At 37.7% G+C, this 26,204-nt stretch overlaps 1 protein-coding gene across 1 annotated transcript in view; it reads left to right on the top strand.

Moving 5' to 3' along the window:
• Nucleotides 1-26,204, top strand: part of NBAS (NBAS subunit of NRZ tethering complex) — a 194,397-nt gene that overhangs the window by 103,697 nt on the left and 64,496 nt on the right. Inside the window, 4 exon segments of the mRNA XM_075414861.1 lie at nucleotides 12,904-13,133; nucleotides 18,769-18,879; nucleotides 22,469-22,719; nucleotides 24,468-24,802. Of these exon segments, the coding sequence (XP_075270976.1) occupies nucleotides 12,904-13,133; nucleotides 18,769-18,879; nucleotides 22,469-22,719; nucleotides 24,468-24,802 (927 nt within the window).

The raw sequence follows: 26,204 nt of genomic DNA, 5'->3' as shown, positions 1-26,204 counted from the left end.
ATAACCTGTCACATTCCGAAATTATGAACTTAACTCATTAGAAATAATACATACATTTGTAATCTCAAATTGTATTTGTGTACATGAAATTTTACTGGAGTCTATTAACACTGACTGCAATACTGACAAACTGCGTCAGACAGTCTTGTTTCATTCTGTGTCAGCATTCACCTTTTTATCCATAAATTCCATGGCTAGCAGTAAGACTGTTGTAGATGGTAAAATGGTAGTGCTTTTTATTGTTGGCTTATGATGGACTTAAAATGTGACCTTCTTCTATTACTATTTTGATTTCTGATTCAAGCTATTGACTCCTCTTTGGCCCTTCTTTCTGTTTGGTTAGTGATGCTGAAAACCAGCAGACTTCCTTGTGACAGAGTAATTTCTCCCCTTTGCTTCACTGTTTGAATTTTCTGATGTTCTCTATGGAGTTCAAGTTTCTTTGCTGCTGTTTAGGTTGCTCCACTTCCTCTTCATGCTACTGTTTATGCCTAGCACGTCTTATCTTTTTATAGACACCAGGATGTTTGCTTGTACATATTCAGATGCTATTACTCATTAACACTTGGAGGGGGAATCTGTTTCATTTGTTACGTTTTTCTACAGCCAGTGCATATCTGATGGTTCCAGAAGGAAAACTGGGAGAGGTGAGAGTTTAACACCTTGAATCTGTGCTGCACTATTCTCTCTCCTGCTGACCTTCCTGCCTGTGTGGAGTCTGTGACTGAGAGGAAAACCAGGGATAGGGAGGCCAGTGGAGGAAGGCACCATGAATGAGACACTAACTGGCAAACTAAGAACCGATCTTGGGAGAAGTTTTCATTTTTTTTTTTTTTTTTTTTCTTTTTAAAAATACTCAAGTAGGCCAAACACTGTAGTCTTGATATGTAGCACAACATTTGAATAATTCAAAGAGGTCGGTATCATGACAAAACTTAAATATTTATTACACATCCTTTCTCCAGGTCATTGATAAGAGATTCTGAATAAAAGTCGTCTCAAAACCTGCCCATAGAGGACTTGCTGCTGGCTCTCCCCTGTCTGAAAAGTGATCAGTAAGCTTTTACCTCTCCTTTAGCCAGGTTGTGATTTATAAAAGGACCTTTCTTCCAGTCCCTTGGCAACTGAAGTTTCCTGACTGGACTTCGGTGGGGAAACTTGTCAAAGAATTTTGGAAGATCTGTATATATTTTGCCAGAGGGTTCCCTTTGTCCATGTGCTCACTGACACCCTCGTAGCCCTCCAGCAAGCTAACAAAGTGGATTTCGCTTTACAGAGGCCATGCTGACTCTTTCCCATCAACCTCTGTTACTGTGTGTTCTTACTGATTTTGTCTTTTTGTTGTAGTCTGCAGTCTTACCAGGTATGGAAATCCCACTCACTGGTCTGTGGTCCCTATGAGGATCCCCTTGAGATCCATTTTTTACGTTGGACTTGCACTCTGGCACAGCGTTTTTTGATAGCATTTGTTGATGCATCTTAGCCTGCCTTTTAATTTAATTTCACATTTGTGTTCCTTGAGAATTGAGGGCTGAATGCCATCTGGTCGTGATGGTGTGCAAGCACACAACTTACCTAATTGGCTTGACACTTCCCAGATGTTTTCTTCTAACTCGTCTAGCTCTGCTGAAGATGTGGGAGAGAAAGCTCAGAAGTGAGGGCTGATACGAAGTTCTCATTGATTTCGTCTGCTATGGACTTATCCGTGAGTGTCCCTTTCACACCTTTTCACCAAGTGATCCTACCACTTCTCTAGCTGGCTTCTGGATTTTGAGCAACTTTTCAGAACGTTTTGCTGTCAGCTTTACTGTTCGTTCTAAGACACTTTCCAGATACTTTTTCAGCCCTTGTAATTTCTTCTTTGGCCTGTCACATTTTGTGAGTTTTCCTCATTGATTTGCCTATTCCTCAGTGATGTCTCAGCAAATAAACTCACATTTTTTTTAAATGAATATCTAAGCTAACAAAAATTGAGAGCTCATTGAACACTGCTGTGTTTGAAGGCTTAAAGCTCAGGTAAGCTCTCCTGAACTAGCAGTCATTGTGGACGTTTTTGAGCATCTCCCAGTGTGATCCCTGAAATAGTAATCCAGCAATTAGTGACACTGCAGCCAGATTGTGACAACTGTGTTCATTTGGTTGAGGTCTGTTTGATACAGATAAGCTAGTGTTTCACAGATCCTCTTACTTCTTTGTTACAGAATCACAGAATAGTAGGGGTTGGAAGGGACCTCTGTGGGTCATCTAGTCCAACCCTCCTGCCGAAGCAGGGTCACCTACAGCAAGCTGCACAGGACCTTGTCCAGGCGGGTCTTGAATATCTCCAGAGAAGGAGACTCCACAACCTCCCTGGGCAGCCTGTTCCAGTGCTCCGTCACCCTCAGAGGGAAGAAGTTCTTCCTCATGTTCAGACGGAACTTCCTGTGCCTCAGTTTGTGCCCATTGTCCCTTGTCCTGTCACTGGGCACCACTGAAAAGAGCTTGGCCCCATCCTCCTGACACCCACCCTTCAGATATTTGTAAGCATTTATAAGGTCCCCTCGCAGCCTTCTCTTCTTCAGGCTGAACAAGCCCAGTTCCCTCAACCTCTCCTCGTAGGGGAGATGTTCCAGTCCCCTCATCATCCTCGTAGCCCTCCGCTGGACTCTCTCCAGTAGCTCTTCATCTTTCTTGAACTGGGGAGCCCAGAACTGGACACAGTACTCTAGATGAGGCCTCACCAGGGCAGTGTAGAGGGGAAGGAGAACCTCCCTCGTCCTGCTGGCCACACTCTTCTTGATGCACCCCAGGATGCCATTGGCTTTCTTGGCAGCCAGGGCACACTGCTGGCTCATGGTTAACCTGTCGTCCACCAGGACGCCCAGGTCCCTCTCCGCAGAGCTGCTCTCCAGCAGGTCCACCCCAAGCCTGTACTGGTGCATGAGGTTGTTCCTCCCCAGGTGCAGGACCCTGCATTTGGCTTTGTTGAACCTCATCAGGTTCCTCTTTGCCCAAGAGCAATGCTTTGTAGTCTTGTGTGCTTGTCTGTTAAGCACACAAGACTACAAAGCATTGCCATTCTTAGTTGGGACCAAATAAATTATATTTAGGTGACTCAGAAAAAAGCTATTGTTAAATGGTTGTGGGTTGTCATCTGTGCCCCCTTCTTCCCCCTTTTTATTTCTTCAAGGTGAATTGTGCTTAAGAAAAAGAAATGGTTACAGTGTTGCTTATGTTTGTTTCTCAAGGGTTATATAAGCTATTCTGTTAAATCCTGCTTCTGAAAGCAGTGTGAGTGTTGTTCTTGAGCCAGCTGTTTAAAAAATACTCTTTTAGAAAAGAGGATCTTCAAACCAGACTTTCATTTCAGCAGAGATTTGAGGTCTAGCTTGCCTGTGTTCCTCTGGAGACATATTTGTGACTTTTCATCCAGGGGAGGTAGTTGGGGTAAGTACTACTGCTTTCCTTCTTGCACAGGGTTTAGTTCCTCCCTGGGAAACAGTATAAAGGCAGTCAACAGCTTTTTGAAGCAGTCTTCCCGTAGTCAGTTTGCTTTATCTTCTCTTTCACTTTCCTTTTGTGTTCTTCTATAACTGTTTTCTCCAGTCAGTAAGCATCATTAAGTTTGCAAACAGCCCGATGAAATTTTCTGTTCATCTTGGAACACAAAGTATTTTAGCAAAACTTTATCCATCTGGCTTGGCAATATAGGTAACTTTTCAGACAATGCTGAATTCCCATGAAGTGAGAGAGTTGGCTCCTCCATCTCTATGGTTTTTGGCAATTTGGCTGTTTGGTGGTGGATTTTTCTTAGATGTTTGGTTTTTTTTTTTTTGTTTTTTTTTTTTTTTCATCTTGGAGAGTTGAGGAAAAGTGCTAGGGCCTCTCTAAATTTAGCCTAAGAAGCTATTCATGAAAATGTACATCACAATAAAAGTAGGTGGTCATGGAGAAACCCATGCTTCTAGTCAGAAGTGCTAGCAGCGCTCCTGGATTAGGATGAAAAAAATCTTTTACTTCTGGTGTTTTAATAACTGTCAGGGAAGAGGAAATTGTGTGTTTTGTAGCTCATGGAATAATTAGTTTTCAAGCTTGTAATTAGTAAGATACAGAAATAATTGCGCGCATCCAGTCAAGTGACTGTACAAATTAAAAGGATGCAGTATTGCACTTAACCTGTATCAGATTGTAACAAACTTTTACAATAAGAGTGTATGCTTGTGCCAAAGTCTGTATATGTCTACAGCTGCTGCCATATTGATCAAGATTAAAGATGTTCTAAAAGAATACACAGCAACATAATTTATTCAAAAACAAATCACAGTGGTTTTTTGGTTGGTTTTTTTTCTTTTTTTTTTAGAAAAAAGGAAGATAGACAGAAGGCTAGGAGAATTACCTAAGCTGAGACATTATTTACTGAGAGTAATGCTGACTGCAAATGGGAAATGAATTATTTACTATGAATTCAGTAGGCACTTCATTCAAAACTATGTAGTAATTTTCTCTTTTCAGAGGTGTTCTTTAGTTGACATTTTAGCCTTTCGTATATCATGTGTTAGTTCCCCTAAAACAGCTATCAGGTGAAATAGTAAGATGGGATTTTTCTAGCTAAACCTGACTTGTTAATATCTTACTCAATATAAAAGAGAGTCTGTAAGAGAACACAAGGTAGAAGAGAAACTATGAAAATCCTCACTCTTGCTGGAATAGCTGATTGAAAATAAAACAAAAAAGCATTTAAAACAGAGCAGTAGAGCAATTTGTTCAACTCTTCAGACACAAGTCATTTAACGTTACTGTAGAAACAACTGCCTGGACAACTTTTCAAAATATTTTTACATTTTAGTACTTAACAACAACCTCTTGCATTTTTTTTCCTGCACCAATTCTGGCTTCTGTATTGGAAACTATGTTTGTTTAACTTAGTGGTTTTATTTGGGCTTAAAGTTAGTTTGTTGTCATTGTTTCTTCTGCTGGTGACTGTTAAAAGATCATGTGTTACTTTTTTAAGCAAGTTTCATCTGTTAGGAATTTATTGCAAACTATCTTCAGTAAAAATTCAAGGCATTTTCTAGAATAACATGCAGATACTAACTTTCAATAGTCTATAAGTACAGCAGAAATCCTGGCTGACTATATGATTTAATTTTGTGATGAGTGGCTGTTTGAGCTTAGAACAGAATGTATAGATGAAATCGAAATTGTTAACTGCATTTTCTTCCTGGTTTTGAGTATTCTGATAATTCTAGCCAGTGGTTGTGGTACCTCTTCAAATAGAGTTAAAAAAATCCTGCAGAATGTGGTTTTGTGTAATAGATGCTGTACATTGCTTAGTCTAATTCTAATACCATCTTTAGTGTAATTTCTGAAGCAGAAATAAGCCCAACACGTAATATTTTTACGGTGGTGTGCTAGCAACGTCTGATTCATAGTTCGAAACTAACAGCTTAACTCACAATCCTTTCTTACTCAGTCTCTTCTGGGGGCTTTGTTGGCAGAAAATATTCCTGCGATTCCGCTTAAGTCGTATCTTTAATCATACCGGCATCTTGGGTAACCTTTTGTCCTTACAAGATTCAGTTAGTTTCCAACATAATGATCTTGAAGCGCAGTGGTGTATGCTGCCTTCTTACTCCAAGTATTTCAGTTTTCAACCATTACATTTCAGCATTGCGTATTTAAAACATATAACATTCGTTCTATTTAAAAACAAAACAAAAAAACCTAAAAACCCCGACACAAAGAGATGGTTTGTACTTTTTAGACTCCAGTTTTGAAATATTACAGTTTTCCAGGCTTTCGTAGATTTTGTATTCCTAACATGTTTCTCTTCATAAAGCAACAAAGCACACTTGCATGAAATGTCATTTATGAGCATATGTTTGCAATTTGAATTGTTTTTGTAGGTCTTAATTGCCTGACAGTGGAAGAAAGCAGGACTTTGGAAATAAATTTAGTTCCAATTTCATTGAAATTGTGACTGCTTATTTACAAACTGTTCACCTGTGTTTTCATGTTCCTCTCATAATTCACCAACTGTCTTGGTTTTGGCCATATTTTTGTCATCAATTAGTTTATTCTCATTGCACTGCAAATGTGCATATTTCTTTTCCACTAATTTCCCTGGAAATTCAAATAACTCTTTGAAGTTACTGCTAGCCTTAAACTCCGAAGCAGACTAGGACTGTGAAGCCCTCAGTTACCTATGTAATCTGCATTTTGTATAACCTCTTTACAAGTTGTGTTGGTATGACGTAGAAGTTTGGGAATGTTTTAAACTTGGCCACTTTAAGTGAGAGCTAATGGTACTGACTTTTGAACTGTGATCCAGGAGCTTTTGTTTTATACAGCCATTCATCTGGAATGAAGTTTTAAAACATCCAGTTTCAGTTCTTTGAAGAATGAGACATCTGGATGAAATCTGTGGTGGAGGTGAGAAGGGAAGCTAGGGAATTGCTGCGTTCCTGGATCTACAAAATCCAGGCATCTATTTTTGGGTACGATAATAAGTTGCTTGTTTGCATCACCCGTGTATAGTACTGTGGTGACAAACATTTTTTAAGAGTATCAACAGTCTTTAAAATCATTATACTTAAATATACCTGAGACATTAGAGTATGTTACAAAAACTTCTGATGGATCCTAAATCTGGATCATGGATTATAGATCTGAAATAGGAAATTGTTTTAATATTATCTGAAAGTATAAGAGCTAGCTATAGGTTTGTTAATTGAGGATTTATTGCTCAGCTCATCTCTACTTCATTTTTTTTTTTGTTAGTTTGTGCAAAGTTATTCTGATGCGTCTTGTAGCTTATAGAAGGTATTCTAGTAGGTATCCTTATGTGGTGACTTGGTGCCGTTTTGCTGTTGGGTAATGGGACTTGCTGCTTACCGTATACATTTAAAAAATGGTTGTGAAAGCTGGTGCTGAACAAATCAGTGTTGTCACCCAACAATATGCAGCAGTGGGAGGAGAAACAAAGCTGAGGTATCCTTGCACTTGAGTGATGTGATAGTGCAGGTTTTATTTTTGAGATGTTCTGGTCTTCCATCTCAGCCATACACTTTGTCTATTGTTTTGAACAGATGAGACATGAGACAGTTGTGGTCTGAAAGGTAGGCCACCCCAAATTCATATGCTGCTGTATCTAAGTTAATGTACTCTTGATTCCAGCATGACAACAGCCTCAGTTGAGGACGAGTGTTACTTAGTTAATGGAAAGTTGTCCTACAGAGGGATGGCTTTTACTTCTTGAGTGAATGGGCACATTCAGGATTTTACTTCTTGAGTGAACTATTTCTTTCCTGTAGATCTTTTTTCCTGCTTTGGTATGTGAGGAAAAGTGCCACCTGTATATGCTTATCTTTGTTCTTTTTTTTCTTTTTTTTCTTTTTTTTTTCTTGCCTCCCCCTCCATTAAATTTGTAGCACGTTGAATCTCTTGCTACAGGGATAGTGGCAGCTGCTGTAAGGATTAGGGAGAGCTCTCCTCCTCTTCTCCCTGAAATGTAAGTGCTTTCCAGAGGTGTAGTTTGGTTCCCTTAAAAGCGCTGGAGATGGGCAATGACTAGAGGCAGGATAGAATCGAAGATGAACTGTGTCTGCAGCAGGAATTTTACACCCTGCTCCCTGGTGTATCTTGCTTTACTCATGTGCTGTCATCTCCTAGTTTTTCTGTTGACTAGGAATTTGCTTGGTTTATGTGTCTTCCTCTGTAGCGTGATCTCTTTCTTAGGATCATTTAAAATGGTTTAGAACAAATCTGATGTTACAAGGCACAACTAACATGTGCTCTGCGTTCCAATTCAGATTCCTGTGGTTCACTGTGGTTGCAGCTTTTGATCATTATCAAAAGTCTACAGTTCAAAAGATGATGGAAAGATTTTGCAGCTTTAATCCAGAAAGGTCCACAACATCAGTTATGTATTTGGGGTGATTATGAGCAAATTAGCCTTGATGATCTAAGCAGCTGTTTTCATCAGTGTTCCTCATCATTTCTGTATTACAGTCTGAAGATCATATATGTTAAAAACAAAACCAGAAGAACAATAGTTGTTTTTAGAACAATTGGAATAATTCTTGGTCTTAAAATAAGTAAACAAGCTAAATAACCTTCCAGTGAATCTAATATTATCTCAATGATGTGTTTACCGTAGAACTTTTTATCTGTCTTATCATAGCTGTGAAATTGGTGCCACTTCCTGAGCAGGAGATGAACAGGAGGAAAACTTGACTCGGATTGATTTTTTTTTTTTTTTTTTTTTTAATTTCTTTTTTTTGTTCCCCCCTGATTAAAGTGATTTGAAAGAAAAAAAGAAATAGCAACTTGCCAGGAAAAAAAAAAAAAATTGAGTTGAAGATTATTTTAGGGATCAGGGTGAAGAAATTCCAAAATGAAAACCTCTTACCTCTTTTTAAAACCAGTGTTACTTTTATAATATCACAGTGACATACAGATTCTGAAGGGCTTCATGGTTGTGCCTCCCAGAGGGTGGTCAAGGAGAAATACTGTGATAAAACATCTAGTCACATGGACCCTGATCCCCAGCTGAGGCTTGCTGCTGATGGCTGGTGCTGTAATATTGACAGTAACTTGTCCTGGTCTGTGCTGAGTAAATCACATCTAATAGCATAGAATTAAATTAGCTTTATGCTGAAGTCATGGCTGCTTTTTTCTTTTCTCTACTTTTTTTTTTTTTAATTCCTAAGTAAAGTCTGTGCCACTATTGCCAAGCCAACACTGTTACAGCACAAAGCACAGCACTAGTCCAACAGATGAGTAAAATGGATTGGCAGGTAGTTTGTGAGGGGTTTCCCTTGGCAATGCTACAGAGGCTTACGAGTCGAGGTGGTAATACATTCGGGTCTTGTGGCTTCTTTGGAAACTTATCCTATGTTTGCTGTTGTGTTCGTATGTAAAAGACACTTCCTTAGTGATGAGGGCCGTGTTCAAACGTGTGTCTAGGAGTACTTGGGGAGATTTATTTGGCAAAGCAGGGAGTTCGACACCTAGGCACAATTTCCAAGTATCTGAAAGACTCTGAAAACCCAACAGAGATAATAGTGTAGTAGCGGCTTGAGTTTTTTTCATGGTTTTTTTTTGACAGATAACATTAGAAACAGAACAAGTTGAATATGACTTCTCATTGTTCTTACCTGTCGAAGTTCATTTGTATTTACACAAATTGCTCAGATTTTTTTTTTTTTGAAGTGCCTGTTACAATTTCAGGAAAGTCAAAGAATTTGTAAATCCTGTGAATGCTGTAGTAAGGGTCAGCCTTTATTGATTTTGTTAATTTTCTTTATCACCACCTAGTATTACTAGGTAGTTGTTATGGTATTTTCAATTAGAAACTGTCAAGACTTTTTTGAATATTGGCAATACAGCTGTAATGATCTTTCTGCATTAGCGTTTGTTAGAACAAGCACCATGTGTAATTGAACTAGGTATCTAATGGATGTAGAAATATTTGTGCTTATCTTTTACAAAATGTGTATTACTAAAAAATGTGAAGATGTTAAAGAATGAATACTTAAAATTGTGAAATACAAGTTCTGTGCAGCTTGATACTGAACACTTTAGCTCGTTTTATTGTCTCAGCTTGCGTGGAATGGTAGTATGTACTGCGCAAACAGCACTGTTATTTAAGAAAACATTTTAAATCTGTAGAAGTGTAACAAATCTGAAAGAAGGAAAACTGTCATTCCAGTAAATTACTTTTGCAAACAACTGCAACTTGGGAGAGATTGTTTTCTATAGATGAAAAAACACTAGAAAGTCTCACGTCAGGTACCAGTATAGGCTCTGCATCAAGCAGGCTGTGGGATTTCTCTAACTTTTGATTTCACATGCTCTGATAGTTGTTCTAAGGGATAAGAGTACAGCACTTGACTGGAAGAGTTCAACATAATCCTTGACAATGGCTTGCAATAAAAAAAAAAACTTCTGTCTTCTTTAGTCTGAATGTATATGTGTTAATTTATCAGGTATCAGATCTCGTACTTTTATCTCCTAAACTGAAGAGTTTGATGCACGTTTTTGCCGTACGTATGTATGGTTATGCATACATAGGTAGTCATACAGGGTGTGATTCTATTATTCTAACTCTGTCATTGATAAACGCAATAGACCTTCTTCCAAAGACCTTATTTGTATATTACTATATGTTTCTTAAATCTCTTAAATAAATTTTGTCATACTTCTCAGAGCTATCCCCTTTATAATACATTTCAGAACTTCAAAACCAGAAAAGAGCCTAGTAGTGGGAATTAGTTATCTTGGTGGCAAACATCAATGTAATTTTTTTTTTGTTTCTCATTCCTCAGATGTGCATCCAAGGATCACACTGATCTTTTAATCAACATGTACATCAGATTATCTTCCACTTACTTCTCTATCCCTCCTTGAAACAGTTTATCATTATTATTTGTTGTGGTACTACTGTATTACTCAGTGGTCCTTGATTCAGATTTTTGTTTTATTATAGCCTAGTATTGAAACAAGAGGTAGAAGAGGTTCAGATAGGAAAAACAGTTGAAACGGTACTGACCAATTTGATAGAGAGCAGTCCTGCCAGAACCGCACAGTTGTTATTGCATCTTCTGAGGTATTATTTGGCAAAAATATTAGCAGGATAATGATTAAGCTGATTAAAGAGCCTTAAGGTGTTCCTTTGAAGCATAAACAGGCAGCATGGACAATTACACACAGATGCTTTTAGGGAAATGTAACAAAAGGGGAATGAAGGTTGGCGCTAGTGATAGATGTCATTTGAGACAGTGAGAACTTGTCAGGATATTATGATTGGAAGTGAAGTGGCAGGTTATTTTTTAAAAAGGAATTTCACGTTTAAAGATGATGGTTGCCTAATGTATTGAAGAAAACAGTGGATCAGAAATAAAATTATTTTAATCTACCTGTCTTAGTAATTAGTATTACTTGAGGTTATTGTTGTAAATACTCAAGTTTAATTCTGCATCAGGTTGAAAAATTATGTGCTAGTCAGGAAACTTATTAAAGTTTATTAAACTTCTGAAGATTATATCTTCAGAAGCCATTTCTCAAGGAAGAGTTCTGCCGTATTTGTTTGAAAATACTTTCAAGATTGTCTTTGTGTATTTTATGAACAATCCCGTGGGCTGCGCGCTGGGAGAAGTGTGCTGACATTGGATTCTATTCTTCTGAACAGAGAGAGGGGCAACCTAGCAAAAGAGAGCAAATCTACTCTCATGGGTTGTCAGAGGGACCTGCCTTTCTCACTGGACTGTACAGAGGATTTAGGCAATTATGCTAAACAGGTTTTCTCATCTTGCTCTGGCTTTCCCTGTCTGCACGCTCACACTCTGGTGTATCACCTAAAATGAGATACCAGGGTACATAATAAGCAGTGGATTGGTTTCCAGCTGGTATAATTGTATTGTAGATGTACTGCTCAGCTTGCTTGTCTCTTTTTTGAGGTTTTATTATTCTCTTACCAATCTCCTAAGCAACCTTGAAAGAAGTACTGATGTTGTTTATAAAATCAATGAGTTTGCAGTGTTTAGAGGCCTTCAGAAAAATACCATGTGGAAGGGAAAAAGGATGCCCTGTAGCATTTAATACGACTTGGTGAGCAGTGGTCAGCTAAGACTTGAAAAAGAAAATAAAAAAGGAGCAAAAAAACCCACCAATTTAGAATGACCAGCAAATCATAGAAAAATTCAGGAATGCATTAGGGTTCAAACATTTGGTGCATGTTTTACCCTGCTGTGCTCTAGTTTATGTTCGTAAGTTTAGCTTCTAATTTAGTAGAATCATTCTGTAATAAAAACAGTGCCGTGTACTCAACATTCTTGAGATCACAGCAGTTGAATCAGCGCTTCCTTTTAGAAGATATTTCAGTTATAGTTGGCATCCCCAGATATTTTTTGGTGGCTCTTTTGGCGGTGCTCCTTCTTCAGTGGGTGCTACACAGAAGCTGGGGTGCTTCCCTGTGGGCATTGTGCTGCTGGTGGCCTCGTTTTTCAAGGAAGAGAGAAATCAAGGTATTGTGTGTGCTGAGGGGTTGCACATCGCTGGGTTCAACTGGAGGTGCCTGGACGTAGCCACTGTCCTGCTCTTGAGATAATTGGGAACTTTACAGTACTTGTGTTCCTTTTTCATGTCAAATATGCAGACTGTATTTGTTTCATGTTCTAAATTGTTGCTTTGTTACGTGGGTTTTTGACTACAGAAATCAGTGGTTGATTAAATATGCATTTGATACATAATTTCTAATGCAGAAAAGTAAGTTTTGTTTGTGTTGAAGCTTTTTTGAAAACAAAGGTTTTCCTAATACATTGATGATCAGTATTGAATTATTTGAAGGTTTCAGGATGTAGGCAATGCCTCAGGTGTAATTTGCAGATCCTGCCTACACTTCCTGTTATCAGTGCTCGACACTTAAAATACTAATCTTCTGCTTTTATCAATTCTGTATAATAGAAGTGTACCGGAAATTCAGTAACAAAAATAACATTTTGCAATACTATTTCAATTTTTATTTTTGAGACAGTCTCTGTTTTAGAGTGTTTGTAGTTGAAAAGAGATTTGGTAAATTTGTTTGATTTATTGAGGTGTTTTACCAATCAGTTGCCTAGTTCAGTGTCAATAAAGATGAGGTTTTTAAAACAAATAAATTCAGTCAGTGAAGTACGTGTTACTACTAATTGGTTAGGTAAGTTTGAATTTTTGTAGCATATGGAATAGTCTAAAACAATCCAAGAGGATAAATTTTAATGTCATAGCGAATAGCCTTAGAGAAAATTTGGAATTCTGTTGTGCTTAAAGCTTCCCAGAAATGGAAACAATTCTTTTAGTTCTGAATACAGGGATCAATTATAAAATGATAATTTTTTTGCAGAAATTTACAGGGCTTTTTTTATTTGCCAATTTTTTTCACAGGCTGACCCAAAGGAGTTGATTCAGATGGTCACAAAGCATGTTACACAGTATGGCTATGCAGAGTGGCCTGAAGAAGTAGATACTTTGATAAATCAGCTGCATTACTACAATGAACGACGACTGGATTTCACTCAAGCTCAGATTCTGCAAGGGCTTGGCAAAGGAGTGGATGTGCAGAGGTTTACAGCAGATGGACAGTACAAGAGAGAAACAATACTAGGATTGACAGAGTAAGTAATGGCTATTATGTTTATTTTCTTTGTTTTAAAATGGAATTACTTTAAGTTTTAAATCAGGAAAGTAAACTGAAAGTAGGGCTGACCTCTAGAAGGGATAAGTTATCAGTTGCTTTAGATACTTACACTATAGTGCTGCTAGAATTGGAGCCTTTTCTATTCAACTACTCCACTTAAATGAAATGTTGCTCAAGTAAATGGATCAGTAACTCTTAGTGGAAGCTATAACTCTTTGCTTATTAATTGCTAATAGGAAAGTTAATCAGGGATAAATGAAATCAGAGCATAGGTGGAGGTTTTCTTTCATCACCTGTAAACCTGCCCTAGCAATCTATCAGGATATGCCCAAGCATCAAAGTTTCTAATGAACTATAGTTTTTTTAAAAAAAGTTAATAAAATGTATTTTATTTTTAATAATTTAATTAAAGCTACTGTATATTACAGTTTTTTCCCCTGTAGTAATTTGGAAGTACTGAAGCCTTCGCTGCACGTCTGCTATTTAGAATGCTTTTTTGTCACCTTTCAGTTATGCAGAATAAAAAAAAAAAGAATACTGTCTTTTCATTTTAAAATACCTTTAATTATCATCTGTGTGCAGGTACTTTAAGCTGTGAACAAGTCATGAATATGTTTGAACTCTGTGTGTTTTGAAGTCAATCACAGCTGAATAGCTTCTGGACTGTCAAAGGAAGAGTTCTGTGCAATAACAAGCTTTTAACATAATTTTTAACCTAATTTTAAACTACTTTGTGCATAAAGCTTCTGAAGAGCATATTTAGATAGATGTTTACAGTCTTCTACCTATGTAGCTACTCATAGCTACAATACCAATAGAAATTTGTTAGTAAAAAAACGTTGATATGAAATGCTGAGTAAGAGTAGTAGTATAACCTCAGGCTTTGAACGCTAACTAAGCTGCTGCTTTGCATCTGTAACATCTATACCTGCATAGATTTTGGCAATGCATTAATAAAAATAGCTTGCAAGCATTTTTAATGTTTCAATTGGAGTTACCTGTTTCATATATATTGTTTGTTGAGCAAGTATCAGTAAATATAATTAATAATTAACTGCAGTAGCTTCAATCCAAAAATCCGTTACTATACTTATATTGCATGCAGCATGCTTACTTGCATTCTCATCCAAGAATCCTTTAGATACTGTCTTTTGTAAAAATAAAGTAAATATGAAAGTTCGTTACAGTAAGTAGAGATTGAAACACAGTATGAAAAGGTTAGTAAATATAAGGCTTCATAGCCTGTGGATGAGAATGGTCGTTGCATATTAGGCAGTTGCAAAGATCTAATTACTTATTCAGTTTGCAGCTTCCTTGCTTTAATCTTCTCAGTTGACTCTTAATCTGCATTTTCTAATGAAAACAATGTGCGAATTCAATATAATTGTGTAGCATATTTTTTCTTGTTTTTGAATTATCGTTAAGTGCCTCGTTTTTAATCTTTTATGAAGTGCTGTTTGCAGGAACAACACCTGGAAGAGATGGTATCTTATTTACAAAACAGCTTTATACTAGAATGAGCAATTTGCTCAAACTACTTCACAAATAATTTTCAATTTTATATTCTGTATTTGGTGTATTGTAATTAGAGCTTATTATGCATTATTTGTCAAATATTTAAAGATCTGTGTGCCTCACAGATTCAATCAAGCTTAGTTCTCAAGCAGTTAACAATTTATTTGGGCAAAATAGAGCCATAATGTATCTGGAAAGGAATTAGGGAAACTAGAACAAGACTGAATGGGAATTTTTGAGTAATTAGGTAAAGTCCCTTGTAGCTTCAGCCCAACTATGGTGTATAAGGCATCTAAATTATTCTTTTACTTGAGGCCAACTTTTGGGTGGCTTCCCCCCCACCCCATCCCCTGTTCACCTGGTCTGAGGTCTTCAGGCCTTTACTGCTTCTTTAAATGTTTAAATCAGCAGTTGATTTTAATTATTTAATACCAGTTTCTTCATTGTCTTATGTCACGAAACTGAAATAATTATTTTAGATTTTTAGAAAAATTGTGCAATTATCAAGCAATCTGAATTTCATAACTTGGCTTGTGCTTATTGGGTTCTCAGAATGATTTTGGTGCATATGAAGTGGGCCCCTTTTCAGAAGACTAAACCAGAAGGTCCTATGTAAAACCACTTTTACTGTGCTTCGGCTCTTATTAGTGACATTAGCGTGTGAACTGTTGTGTATGCCTTTGCTCTGCTGCTGTGCTCTGCTCCCAGTGTAGACACAGCCCTTTCTCCCTGATGCATTGCTGCTGCAGAACTTGCCAAACAGCCATAGCCTTCCATCTCATTTCCCTGCTTCAAACATGAGAGAAACCTAAGAACTCTTGGCTTAAATCTTTGTTTCACTTCTCCAAGTTGGATTTTCCTTTTTTTTTTTTTTTAAACAGGCAACTGGAGAAGTGGATCTCATTTCCCTTTATTATGATTGAATCCAGTGGTGGCTCTAATGCTTTGTAGCTGATTGCTGTCAACAGAAAATGTTGAAGGCAGAGATTGTGAACAAACACATAAACATGTATGATACAACAGAGGTTTTGGAGAACAAGATAGGAAAAAAACGATGCCCTGAGCTGCCAGATCTTTATTTGTGTGAGCTTGAAGATAGTCAGCCAAATCCCAGCTGAACACTACTGCACAGGCATTTTTTTTGATACCTGCATAGGCATGTTTTTTGATACTTTGGAAATGCGTGTGAGCACACAGGCAGGGTGGCTATGAACCATCCACAAAAACTGCTTCAGACGTTGTTTCTGTACCCGTCCTGGTGCGACAACACCCAGAAAGTGTATCCAAACTGTGCCTGTGCCAGAGCCTTCAGTGGGGATTCCTCTGTCAGTCCTCAGGCTCACAGAAACAAGCAGTTAGGGCTGGCCATGAAAAGGGGTGTGTAAAGGAAAGTTGAAAGGTCCTTTACAAGGTAATGGCCATTCTTTCAGCTTTTCGTTGCATAAGAACTACTTGTCAGTGTTATCTCAACAATGAATAGCTTGTTACTGTTATTCATTTATACAGTATAAATTCCTTAAACCCCTATTGCCTTATGTGGCCACCGCATACCGCTCTTAAGACAGAAGGGTAGGATTTTAGTAAAGTTGATAAAGTGCTAGTGGGAATGGATCCCACTAGCTGCAAGAACCACTCCTGCTTTGGATGGTTGACTGAGTTATTGTGTGACTAAAGCATTCATATTATCTTCTTCTTTCACTGAATCACAGAATGGTTGAGGTTGGAAGGCACCTCTGAAGATTGTGTGGTCCAGCCCCTCTGCTCAAGCAGGGCCACCTAAAGCCAGTTGCCCGGGACTGTGTCCAGACGGCTTTTCAATACATACAGGAATGCAGACTCCATAGCCTCCTGCAGAACTTGTGCAAGTGCTCAGTCACCCTCACAGTAACAGAGTTTCATGATGTTCAGAGGAAACCTTCTGTGTTTCAGATTGTGCCCATTGCCTCTGGTGCCGACACTGGGCACCACTGAAAAGAGACTGGCAAGAAAGCTGCAGTTGTATTTCGTAATAGTTCGTGTTGCACATGGCTTTTTTCCTTAGTCCCACATGACTTTTTAATTAAAGAATCTAAAACAGTATGGTCAGCAGTATTCACAATAAATACATTATTTCAGAAGTCGTTTGTGACAGGTCTATTTAGATGTAATTATAAACAGTATTTTTCTTGGAATTATTCTGAAAAAAAACCAAAACCAAAAACCAAAACCTAGCATCAGCTTTCATAGTTTTGTATTTCAACTATATCAGCATAAAAACAAAAACCATGTGTGTCCATTTGACCCATGCTAGCTTAGAATCATAGAATCATAAAATGGTTTGGGTTGGAAGGGGCCTTAAAGACCATCTAGTTCCACCCCCCCTGCCATGAGCAGGGACACTTTCCACCAGACCAGGTTGCTCAAAGCCCCATCCAACCTGGCCTTGAACACTGCCAGGGAGGGGGCATCCACAGCTTCTCTGGGCAACCTGTGCCAGTGCCTCACCACCCTCATGGTGAAGAATTTCTTCCGAATATCTAATCTAAATCTACCCTCTTTCCATTTAAAGCCACTACCCCTTGTTGTGTCACTCCATGCCCTTGCGAAAAGTCCCTCTCCATCCTTCCTGTAGGCCCCTTCAGGTACTGGAAGGCTGCTAGAAGGTCACCCCGGAGCCTTCTCTTCTCCAGGCTGAACAGCCCCAACTCTCTCAGCCTTTCCTCCAGCCCTCGGATCATCTTTGTGGCCCTCCTCTGGACCTGCTCCAACAGGTCCAGGTCCTTCTTATGTTGGGGGCTCCAGAGCTGGATGCAGGTCTCCAGGTCGGCTCTCACCAGAGCAGAGTAGAAGGACCAAATAACCTCCTTCAACCTGCTGGTCATGCTGCTTTTGATGCAGCCCAGGGGACACAGTTGGCTTTCTGGGTTGTGAGCACACATTGCTAGGTCATGTTGAGCTTCTTATCCACCAGCACCCCCAAGTCCCTCTCCTCAGGGCTGCTCTCAATCCATTCTCTGCGCAGCCTGTATTTGTGCTTGGGATTGCCCTGGCCCAGGTGCAGGACCTTGCACTTGGCCTTGTTGAACTTCATAAGGTTTGCACAAGCCCACCTCACAAGCCTGTCAAGGTCCCTCTGCATGACATCCCTTCCCTCCAGCCTGTTGACCGCATCACATATAGCTTACTGTCATCAGCAGACTTGCTGAGGGTGCACTCAGTCCCACTGTCCATGTAGCCAATGAAGATGTTGAACAGCGCCATCCCAATACCCCAATACCGACCCCTGAGGAATGCCACTCATCACGGATCTCCACTTAGACTTTGAGTCATTGACCATAACCCTTAGAATGTTACCACCCAGCCAATTACTTACCCATCAGGTAGTCCATCCATCAAATCCAGGTCTCTCCAATTTAGAGACAAGGATGTTGTGCGGGACAGTGTCAAACTGTAGCTTCAGTGGGTTAGTAAAAATTTGTAGGAATTTAAATTCAGGCTTTCATCATTTGTCGGATGCTCCATCTATTGTTCTATTAAAAGGACATACAATAACAGAAAACCAGCTTTTAACATTTCTTGGACATTTACAGAGTGGAGCTGGACATTTTCACACTTCCTTTAGTCTGCAAATACTAAGAGTGTTTCTGTATGAACTTCTAGGAAGAGCTTTAAGGACCTACATACCAGTTGTGCTAAATCACTGTAGGTGTTGCAACTAAATCAAATAAATGCTAACTGTGACACATTACATCCTTTATCACTTTGTACTTGAAATGAAAACTGAGGTTTTTGTTTTAGCACAAAGGTTAAGCAGAAACTGTCACTGAGAGCCAAAGTGTGTGTGGAGCAGTTGCATGCGTTTGGACTTTTTCTGTAGTTTCTTTTTTTTTCTATGTTTTTTTTCTGTTTGTTATTTCTTTCCCAAATGCAGCACTGAGTATAAGCAAGTGCAAGAATACACACTTCTTGTATTTTTATTTAACTGTAGTTCAAGTTTCTGGGTTTATAAAGAAAAAAAATTTTAAATAAATCCTTTTCTAATGTAAATACTTATTTTCATGTCATGTCTCTAGGGGCTGAGTGTAACTTGTTTTCTTTCATGTCTCTCCTCTATAAAGAACACTTGAAGAAAATGTCTATAAGATTGCTGTTTCTTTGGCTCAGCGATACAGTGTTCCACTTTGGGAAGTTTATATCACCCATCTGGAATTTTTATTCACCGACAGTGGGTATGTTGTCTCCCCTGCAAATACACATAGGATTTTGTTACACAGAAATAAGTGCTAACCTGTGAGAAAATTGAAGTATATTAGGGTCGAGTTTTGTTATGCTATCATATTTCTCGTGTTGTGTTAGTTTGGAATGTTTGTCTTTTCCATGTGATGCTTTTGTAATCAGCCAGAGAAGTAGGTGTTACAAGCAAGGATAAAAATCCATATGTGTCTTATTGTTCTTATAAGTATCCACAGGACTTTGTTTCAGTGTTTAGGTTTCCCCAGCTTTGAGTGTTGAGGGCTCTCTTCTGATAGCAACTTCTCTTGTAGCTGTTTTTACAGTCCCTTGGAATATGGCCTGAAGCTTGATCATTTTTATACAATTATTTATGTTTAAAAAAAGTTTTGCTGTTTGTGGATCTCTGGTCTACGTAATAGCAAAGAAAATAAATATATTGGAGCTTCACATTTACATCATTCATCTATTGATGTTATTTTCAGTTTATTTATGGAAGCCTTTTTTTTTTCTTCTTTTTTTAAAGTGTTTCCTTGGAACTTTTCTACCCTATGAGATTATGGCAGACCAGACCTGGCATTGGTGGGGACACGGGGCAGGGGATTCTCTTCTTCCCTATTCGAGAGTTTGTTCCTAGGATTTTTTCTTTTTTTTTTTTTTTTTTCAGCTTTGACATCTTGTCAGTCAGACAAATATTTTTTGCACACTGAAAGTTGAATAAACCCATTCGATGAAAGACTAAGCTTCTTGCCTGAACAGTGCATTTGGATGACAGTGATGTAGAGCCCCCTGTGCAATACAGCAGCTCTTATCTACTGTTTTGACAGACATGATCAAATTAGTCTCATTTGTTTCAAATTTTAAATTGTGAAAGCAGCTTTTAGCTTGCAGCAGTATTTGTACCTCTCTTAACATTAACTATTAATTAAAGAACATTAAAATATTTTATAAAACATGAGGCATAAAAAAAAGAGACTGTTGGTGCAAGATCTGAGAAGATTAAATAATACTCTGAGATTTTCTTTGCTTCCTCCAGAAAAAAAGAGAAGTTACACCCTCTAAATCTTGATGCTGGTAAATTATTTAGTGCTTTAAACAGAATAGACAATCAAACTATAAACATGGCGACACTGGGGTGAATGTGAAAGAGCCAGCTGGTTTCTCTGGGACTACAGTATTACCTTAGGTATTTTTAGCAGTGTTCTATCATTTTCTTTGTTCTTGTCCTCCCTGAGTTAGTATTCATAGAATTCTGAAATCACTGAAGTACAAAGTAACATCCTTTTCCCTAATGAAATTCAAAAAAGTCTTGAAAATTGATGTATAATAGCATAATATGCTGCTGAGCATGTTTTTGTTGTATTATAATCTCATTTTAAACTTGATTGACAGTGTATGGCCATTATATTATATTTTAGTCTTGGGATTATGGCATTAATAATGCATGCCTTGTTATGCATTCATTCTGAACTGAAAGAAGTTTATTCTAAGACTTAATCTCTTTAACTAAATATGCAGTATTTCTATAAGCCACGTCATGTAGGGAGAAGCTCAAAAGAATCATGGAATCCTTAAGGTTGGAAAAGACCTCTAAGGTCATCAAGTCCAACCGTCAACCCAACACCACCATGCCTACTAAACCATGTCCCGAAGTGCCACATCTATATGTTTTCTGAACACCTTCATGAATGGTGACTCAACCACTTCCCTGGGCAGCCTGTTCCAATGTTTGACCACTCTGTCAGTAAAGAAATTTTTCCTAAAATCCAGTCTAAACCTCCCCTGATGCAACTTGAGTCCATTTCCTCTCGTCCTATTGCTAGTTACTTGGGAGAAGAGACCAACACCTGCCTCACTACAACCTCCTTTCAGGTAGTTGTGGAGAGCAATATGGTCTCCCCTCAGCCTCCTCTTCTCCAGACTGAACAAGCCCAGCTCCCTCAGCACTGGTTTTTTTTGCTTACTTGATGGCAAGTAAACATTGTATGTTTTTCTGTTACGCTGTGAATTTGAGTTTGAAGAAAATTGTTTAGAATTACATTTTTTAAAATTAAATGGAAATTTAATTGTTTCTTTTGAAGAGTCTGATCACATCTGATTACCAAAAAACTATAAAATGCATTTTATAATTTCAGCAACAGCAGATTTTATGTTTGCCTGTCACAGAACCTATGATTCCAGAATCTTTCTGAATGGTATAATGAACCCGTCCTGTCCACCACCAGCCCTATACCAAAATAACGTGGCAAACCTGTGTAGATCCCGTCGATATAATTTAATGTTCATCTAGCCTTTAGTCTGAACTTTGGTTGTGGGCAGAAAAATGTATTCAGATAACACTTTTGAAATACATCAGTTCCAAGTGAATGTTTTGTCTGATATTAAGAGTGAATGATGCTTTATTTCTATTAATATTATACTTCTTTCCATTAATATGGTAGAACATTTAACAAATAACAAGAATTTAGAAAATTAAAATAGTGCTTACAAGGTTAAAAACCTAGCTGGGGTAGGTTCTAGAAGTAAAAATAACTCAAATAGCTCAGTCTCCCTGAGAAATCAGATAAACGTTTTTTATCTGAGAGAATGTTGTGTTTGTTTTATTTGCTGTAAGAAAATCATCTTTAAGAATGAAATTGAGACATGTTTCACTTGGATATAAAAGAGAAACATTAACTTACATGTGGCATTTATATTCAGGAAAAATTGATGTTGAAATTCTAATTTAATCAATTTAAAAGGTAGAAGAAAATCAGATGGGGTTAGAAGACATCAGATTTCCAAATGAAATGTACTACCTAATGTGGCAGATGGTTGGACTCTGGGGAGAGTCAAGGTGGTAGTCATCTGTAGGTTACTTCTTTCCTCAGATTTTGGGTAAAACTTTCAGTTGAGGAAGGTGTGAAGTTAAGATGAGACTTGCTTGATATGCCCCTATTTTGCTCGCAGCTGAGCAAAAAAGGAGTGATTGCATTCAGCTATCTTTTGTGTTGTCAGCTGGAGATGTCTGAATTCATGCTGTGAAAGAGCTAATGTATTCTTTCCAAAGAGTCAGGAAAAACATTTCCTGAAGCAGTGAGACTGGCTGAGGTCAATCCAAGACTTGGTGATATTTTCATAAGCTTTCATGGATGATAATTTGAGAAGCAACTTGATAAAACTGTCAAATGAAATATGCTAAGCATGAATAATAGTGTCAAATGGATTAACTATTGGACAAGAGCCAATTTTCAGTGATAGTATCTCTCAAAGCATGCACAGGCGCTCATCAACTACAGAAAATAGAATGTTATAGATTAGGAGAACTGATTGGGCAGTAGGATTTTCTAGCAGCATTCAGTCACAAGTTAGTTTGGTTTGGTTTTGGGATTTTTTTTCTTTTTTTTTTTTTTTAAAAAAAGGCTTCTTGTACACATAAAGACTTATGTCTACTTTTACATGTAGCTGTACTTAGAGAAGTGAAGTGCTGCTTTGAATCTAACTTCACTATTCATGACCCTTAATCTGCACTGTAATCTTAAGTGTGCACCTGAAGAGTCTTTCATGGCACATCTAGGCCCTTGAAGCCAAACTTCTTTTTAATTGCAGGTTATCGACACTGGAAATAGAAGAGAGAGCACAAAGTCTTGGTCTCTTTGAGACCCTGAAAACCCGTCCTGAAATCTTACATGAACACATGGTTAAATATGTTTACCCAAGTATTGAAGGTAGAGATCACCAGCGGTTGCTTTATTATTTCACACTCCTTGAAAACTGTGGTTGCTCAGAAGTTGTGAAACATGCTGTTAAACCTGAAACTCACATCCGACTCCTGAAAAAATTCAAAGCAGTTGCACCAGGTAGGAGAGCTCCTGTTTCTTCCCTTCATTGCTGTATTTGTTATTCTGTTATGTGAGTGTTGACATGATTATGCTTATCTAGGTTACACTCTGGGTAATTTGTTTTTCAGTGAGCATATCAGATGAATGGAAGTAATTATAGTAGGTTAGTCATATCTTTGAGGAGTCATTTCCTTCTCTTTGTATTACTGGAAATTTAGTTTACCCTATCACAGCAAGCAAAAAATATTTAAAAACATGTTTCTGTTGGTGATGTAAATTAAAATTATTGGCAGTGGTTCACGGTGATTTTTTTAAGGAAAAAATACAGGCCTCCTAGAGCATAATTTTTAACAATGCTAGTTTAACATGAAAAGTCTCAAGAATTTAAGACAGTTTAGCTTTCAGAAGTCTGAATGTATTAGGAGCTTTAATCATTTTGTTTGTTTTAAAGAGGGTAATTTTATTTTGTGTTTTATCCTTGATGTTACCTTTTGCTTTTGCAGAACTTCAACATTATTTGTCCTCCTATGTTATCAGACAATGCCTATAAAGGTGTGCTGCTAGAAAGCACCTGGAAATTTTGAAAACTGTTTTCAATTTGCTTGTTAGTCAAGTATTCCCAGTATCTTGAATTTCAGTTGAGTAACTCCAAATCCAGTTTCAGAATGAAAAATGTACACTGTATGGGATTACCTGGTGTGGGGATGAATTAGTTGTTCAACACTGGAACCTCATGCATATCAGACACTAACATTGCTGCAGAGTTTAGAGAGGTTGTGTGGATGAAGTCATGTATTGCAGGAAGAAAAAAAGTGATTTTGGGGGGAGGGACTACCTTCAGTTCTTACTGATATGTTTACACACTGAAGTTCTTTGGTGCTTGTAGAAGAAAAGTCTGTCACAAAGTTACTGTTTGCTTTCAAAGTTATTTTTAAATGTTGCTCAAAAAACCCACTTTGTATGCTAAAAAAATCTATCTATTTTATTACATCCTTAATTAAAATTCTCAAGTGTTCAGCATATTTTATCATTAGTAGACAAGGAACAACATCAAAGTATTTGTAGAAGTTACAGGCCCCGAGTATATGATGAAAACCATGGCAATAGAAGTCTTAGGAATTATATGCATAGAGATTAAAACAGTGTTGTTCCTAGAAATATTTTGTTGTTGTAGAATAATTTGCAAGAGTTTTCTTCCTGTAGGAACCAAAGTAGCAACAGGACTCTTGTATTATATAGATATACATGTAAATGGACCTACATGTCCTGTCTCTAGCTGACCTTACTTAGTTTACTTGTGGTCAGCGCCTTGCATTTTTGCTGAGATAGGTATAAAGTGCCAATTGTTGCATGATCAGAATACATTTATTTTAATTAATGAAGAATTGTGTCGTGACGTGCATAAGGTTTTCTAGGCTTTATATTTTAAAAAAGGTAGCACGATGCTATATACTATATATATTCTTGCTTTTGTGACAATCTGCTTTTTTAGTTGGCATCAATATATAATGTTAATATATGTTCCAGGAATTGAGAGATTTCACATGCATCAGGGCATCATAAAATCCCAGTATTACCTGTATGCAAGCCTGTCTTCCTCCCCAGTCTGTCAGTATGTATGATTATAAAAGGAGACGGAGTAGAGTCTTTCTAGTTCTGCACATACTGGTTTAGTACTGATTGTTTTACACCTAAATGTAGAGTTGGAGTATATTTAACTATGAGTAACTTTCATTTCGTTTGATTCTTTCTCCTTCTGTCAATAGGTCTTAATTACAAAAAGCTAACAGATGAAAATGAAAACCCTCTGGAAACTCTGGAGCCCATCCTTACAAGTCAAAATATCTTATCTATTTCCAAACTGGCTCCCAAAATTCCTAATAAAGATGGCAGGATGCTGTCACCAAGCTCTGTTTATGCTGTCTGGTTACAAAAACTTTTTTGGAATGGCGATCATCATCTCATTAAAAAAATACCAGAAACCATGGATGAGTGGCTACATGCATATGATATGTGTTCAAAGTACTTCGATAGACTTGATCCAGATGATATTGTCACTTTAATTGATGAAATTACCTTTTCTTCAAAAGCTGTCACAAAGGTAAGTGGATAAATTTGAAGAATTTCAGGCCTCAGGTGAGGCACAGCTAAATATAGTGTCAAGGAGAAAGTCTCAGCAAATTTTACACTTTACAGTTTTTAAAGATAAATTCATAAACCTACCTTCCTTTGCCTACCTCTGCTTTTTATGACTGCCAGTATGAAAAAAAGATTTTTATTCAGTCAGAGGAGTTAGCTCTGTGGATAAGGCAGTTTCTGATGGAACCCGAAAGTCTCTGTGTTCTGGTTCAGCAGAGAATAAGATATTCTTGTTGTGTATTTCTTTATTTTACTTGTGCTCATCCTAAAATTCATTGCGCCTCAGGTTTGTGTTTAGTACCAGGCTTTTGCATTCTGAATAGGATGCTCCACAGAGAAGCATTCTGGGCTAATGCATATGGTTTCTAGGCACTGTAATAACATAAATGATAAACTGTGTCATAATCTCCATCTGGCTGAAAACCTGTTATTGAAAGAACGTGCTTTCATGTCCGTAACAGATGTTATGAGAGCTGCAGTTTCTTTTTGCCTAGTGAAACCTACTTATAAGGATATTTCTAACATAAGGTTTTACCTATGCTTTTGTACGTATCTTTACTGCCAAGCACAAAAAAGAGATGAGATTTCTTAGATATTTCCTTAGTAAAAGATCTTGAGATATCTTCCATAAAGCATCTGAAATGAAAAGATGATAAAGAGAAAGTGGGGGGTTTTTTTTGGTGTTTGGTTTGGTTTGGTTTTTTGTTGTTGTTTTTAGGGGTTTTTTGTGTGTCTTTATCTTCTCTGTTCTGGATTGTGCTCATTTTCCAGGGGAGTTTATTTACCGCATTCAGTGAGGTGTCATTTTGCGTATTGTTTTAGTGTTCCCACACTATTAGTATAAATTTATTAGGACCCATCTACCCTGTATCTATATCAGAATTTGGTGAAAAAAAATTTGCTATTCATTGAAATCCTGGGAAAATGAAAAGCTTTGTCAGCACCAAATTTATGCTTTGATATGTATGTCATGCTAGACCAACATGTTTTGTCACTGGTTCTATCAGCTGTCTTTTAAACCTATTCAGCAGAACCACTGTCTTGTTTAGGTGTTTTGATCATTTGCATCACGTAAGCTTACTGAGTGTTTCATGCTTATCAGGAAAGACTGCCACTCACCCTGAGATCTCACTTTCCAGACCTCACCCTGGACTGAGGTAGCCAGGGGATGACTTGTGTCTAATGAGAAGGAAATACTGTCTTCACGTATGATCACCGCTAGTGACTACTTGAAACTCTTGCTGTTAGTATATTGTGGGCATTTCAGATTATTTCTTGTTTTTTCCAGATTAATGATGCAGGGAGAGGATAGGTAGCCTCTGGTGTGTTATCTGTTTTGAAACACATTGTTTATTTTCATTTGT

The sequence above is a fragment of the Opisthocomus hoazin genome, chromosome 2 (assembly GCF_030867145.1).
Source record: "Opisthocomus hoazin isolate bOpiHoa1 chromosome 2, bOpiHoa1.hap1, whole genome shotgun sequence".
Classification (NCBI taxonomy): domain Eukaryota; kingdom Metazoa; phylum Chordata; class Aves; order Opisthocomiformes; family Opisthocomidae; genus Opisthocomus; species Opisthocomus hoazin.
The sequence above is the reverse complement of the archived record's forward strand: the minus strand, read 5'-3'. Positions and strand labels throughout refer to the sequence as shown.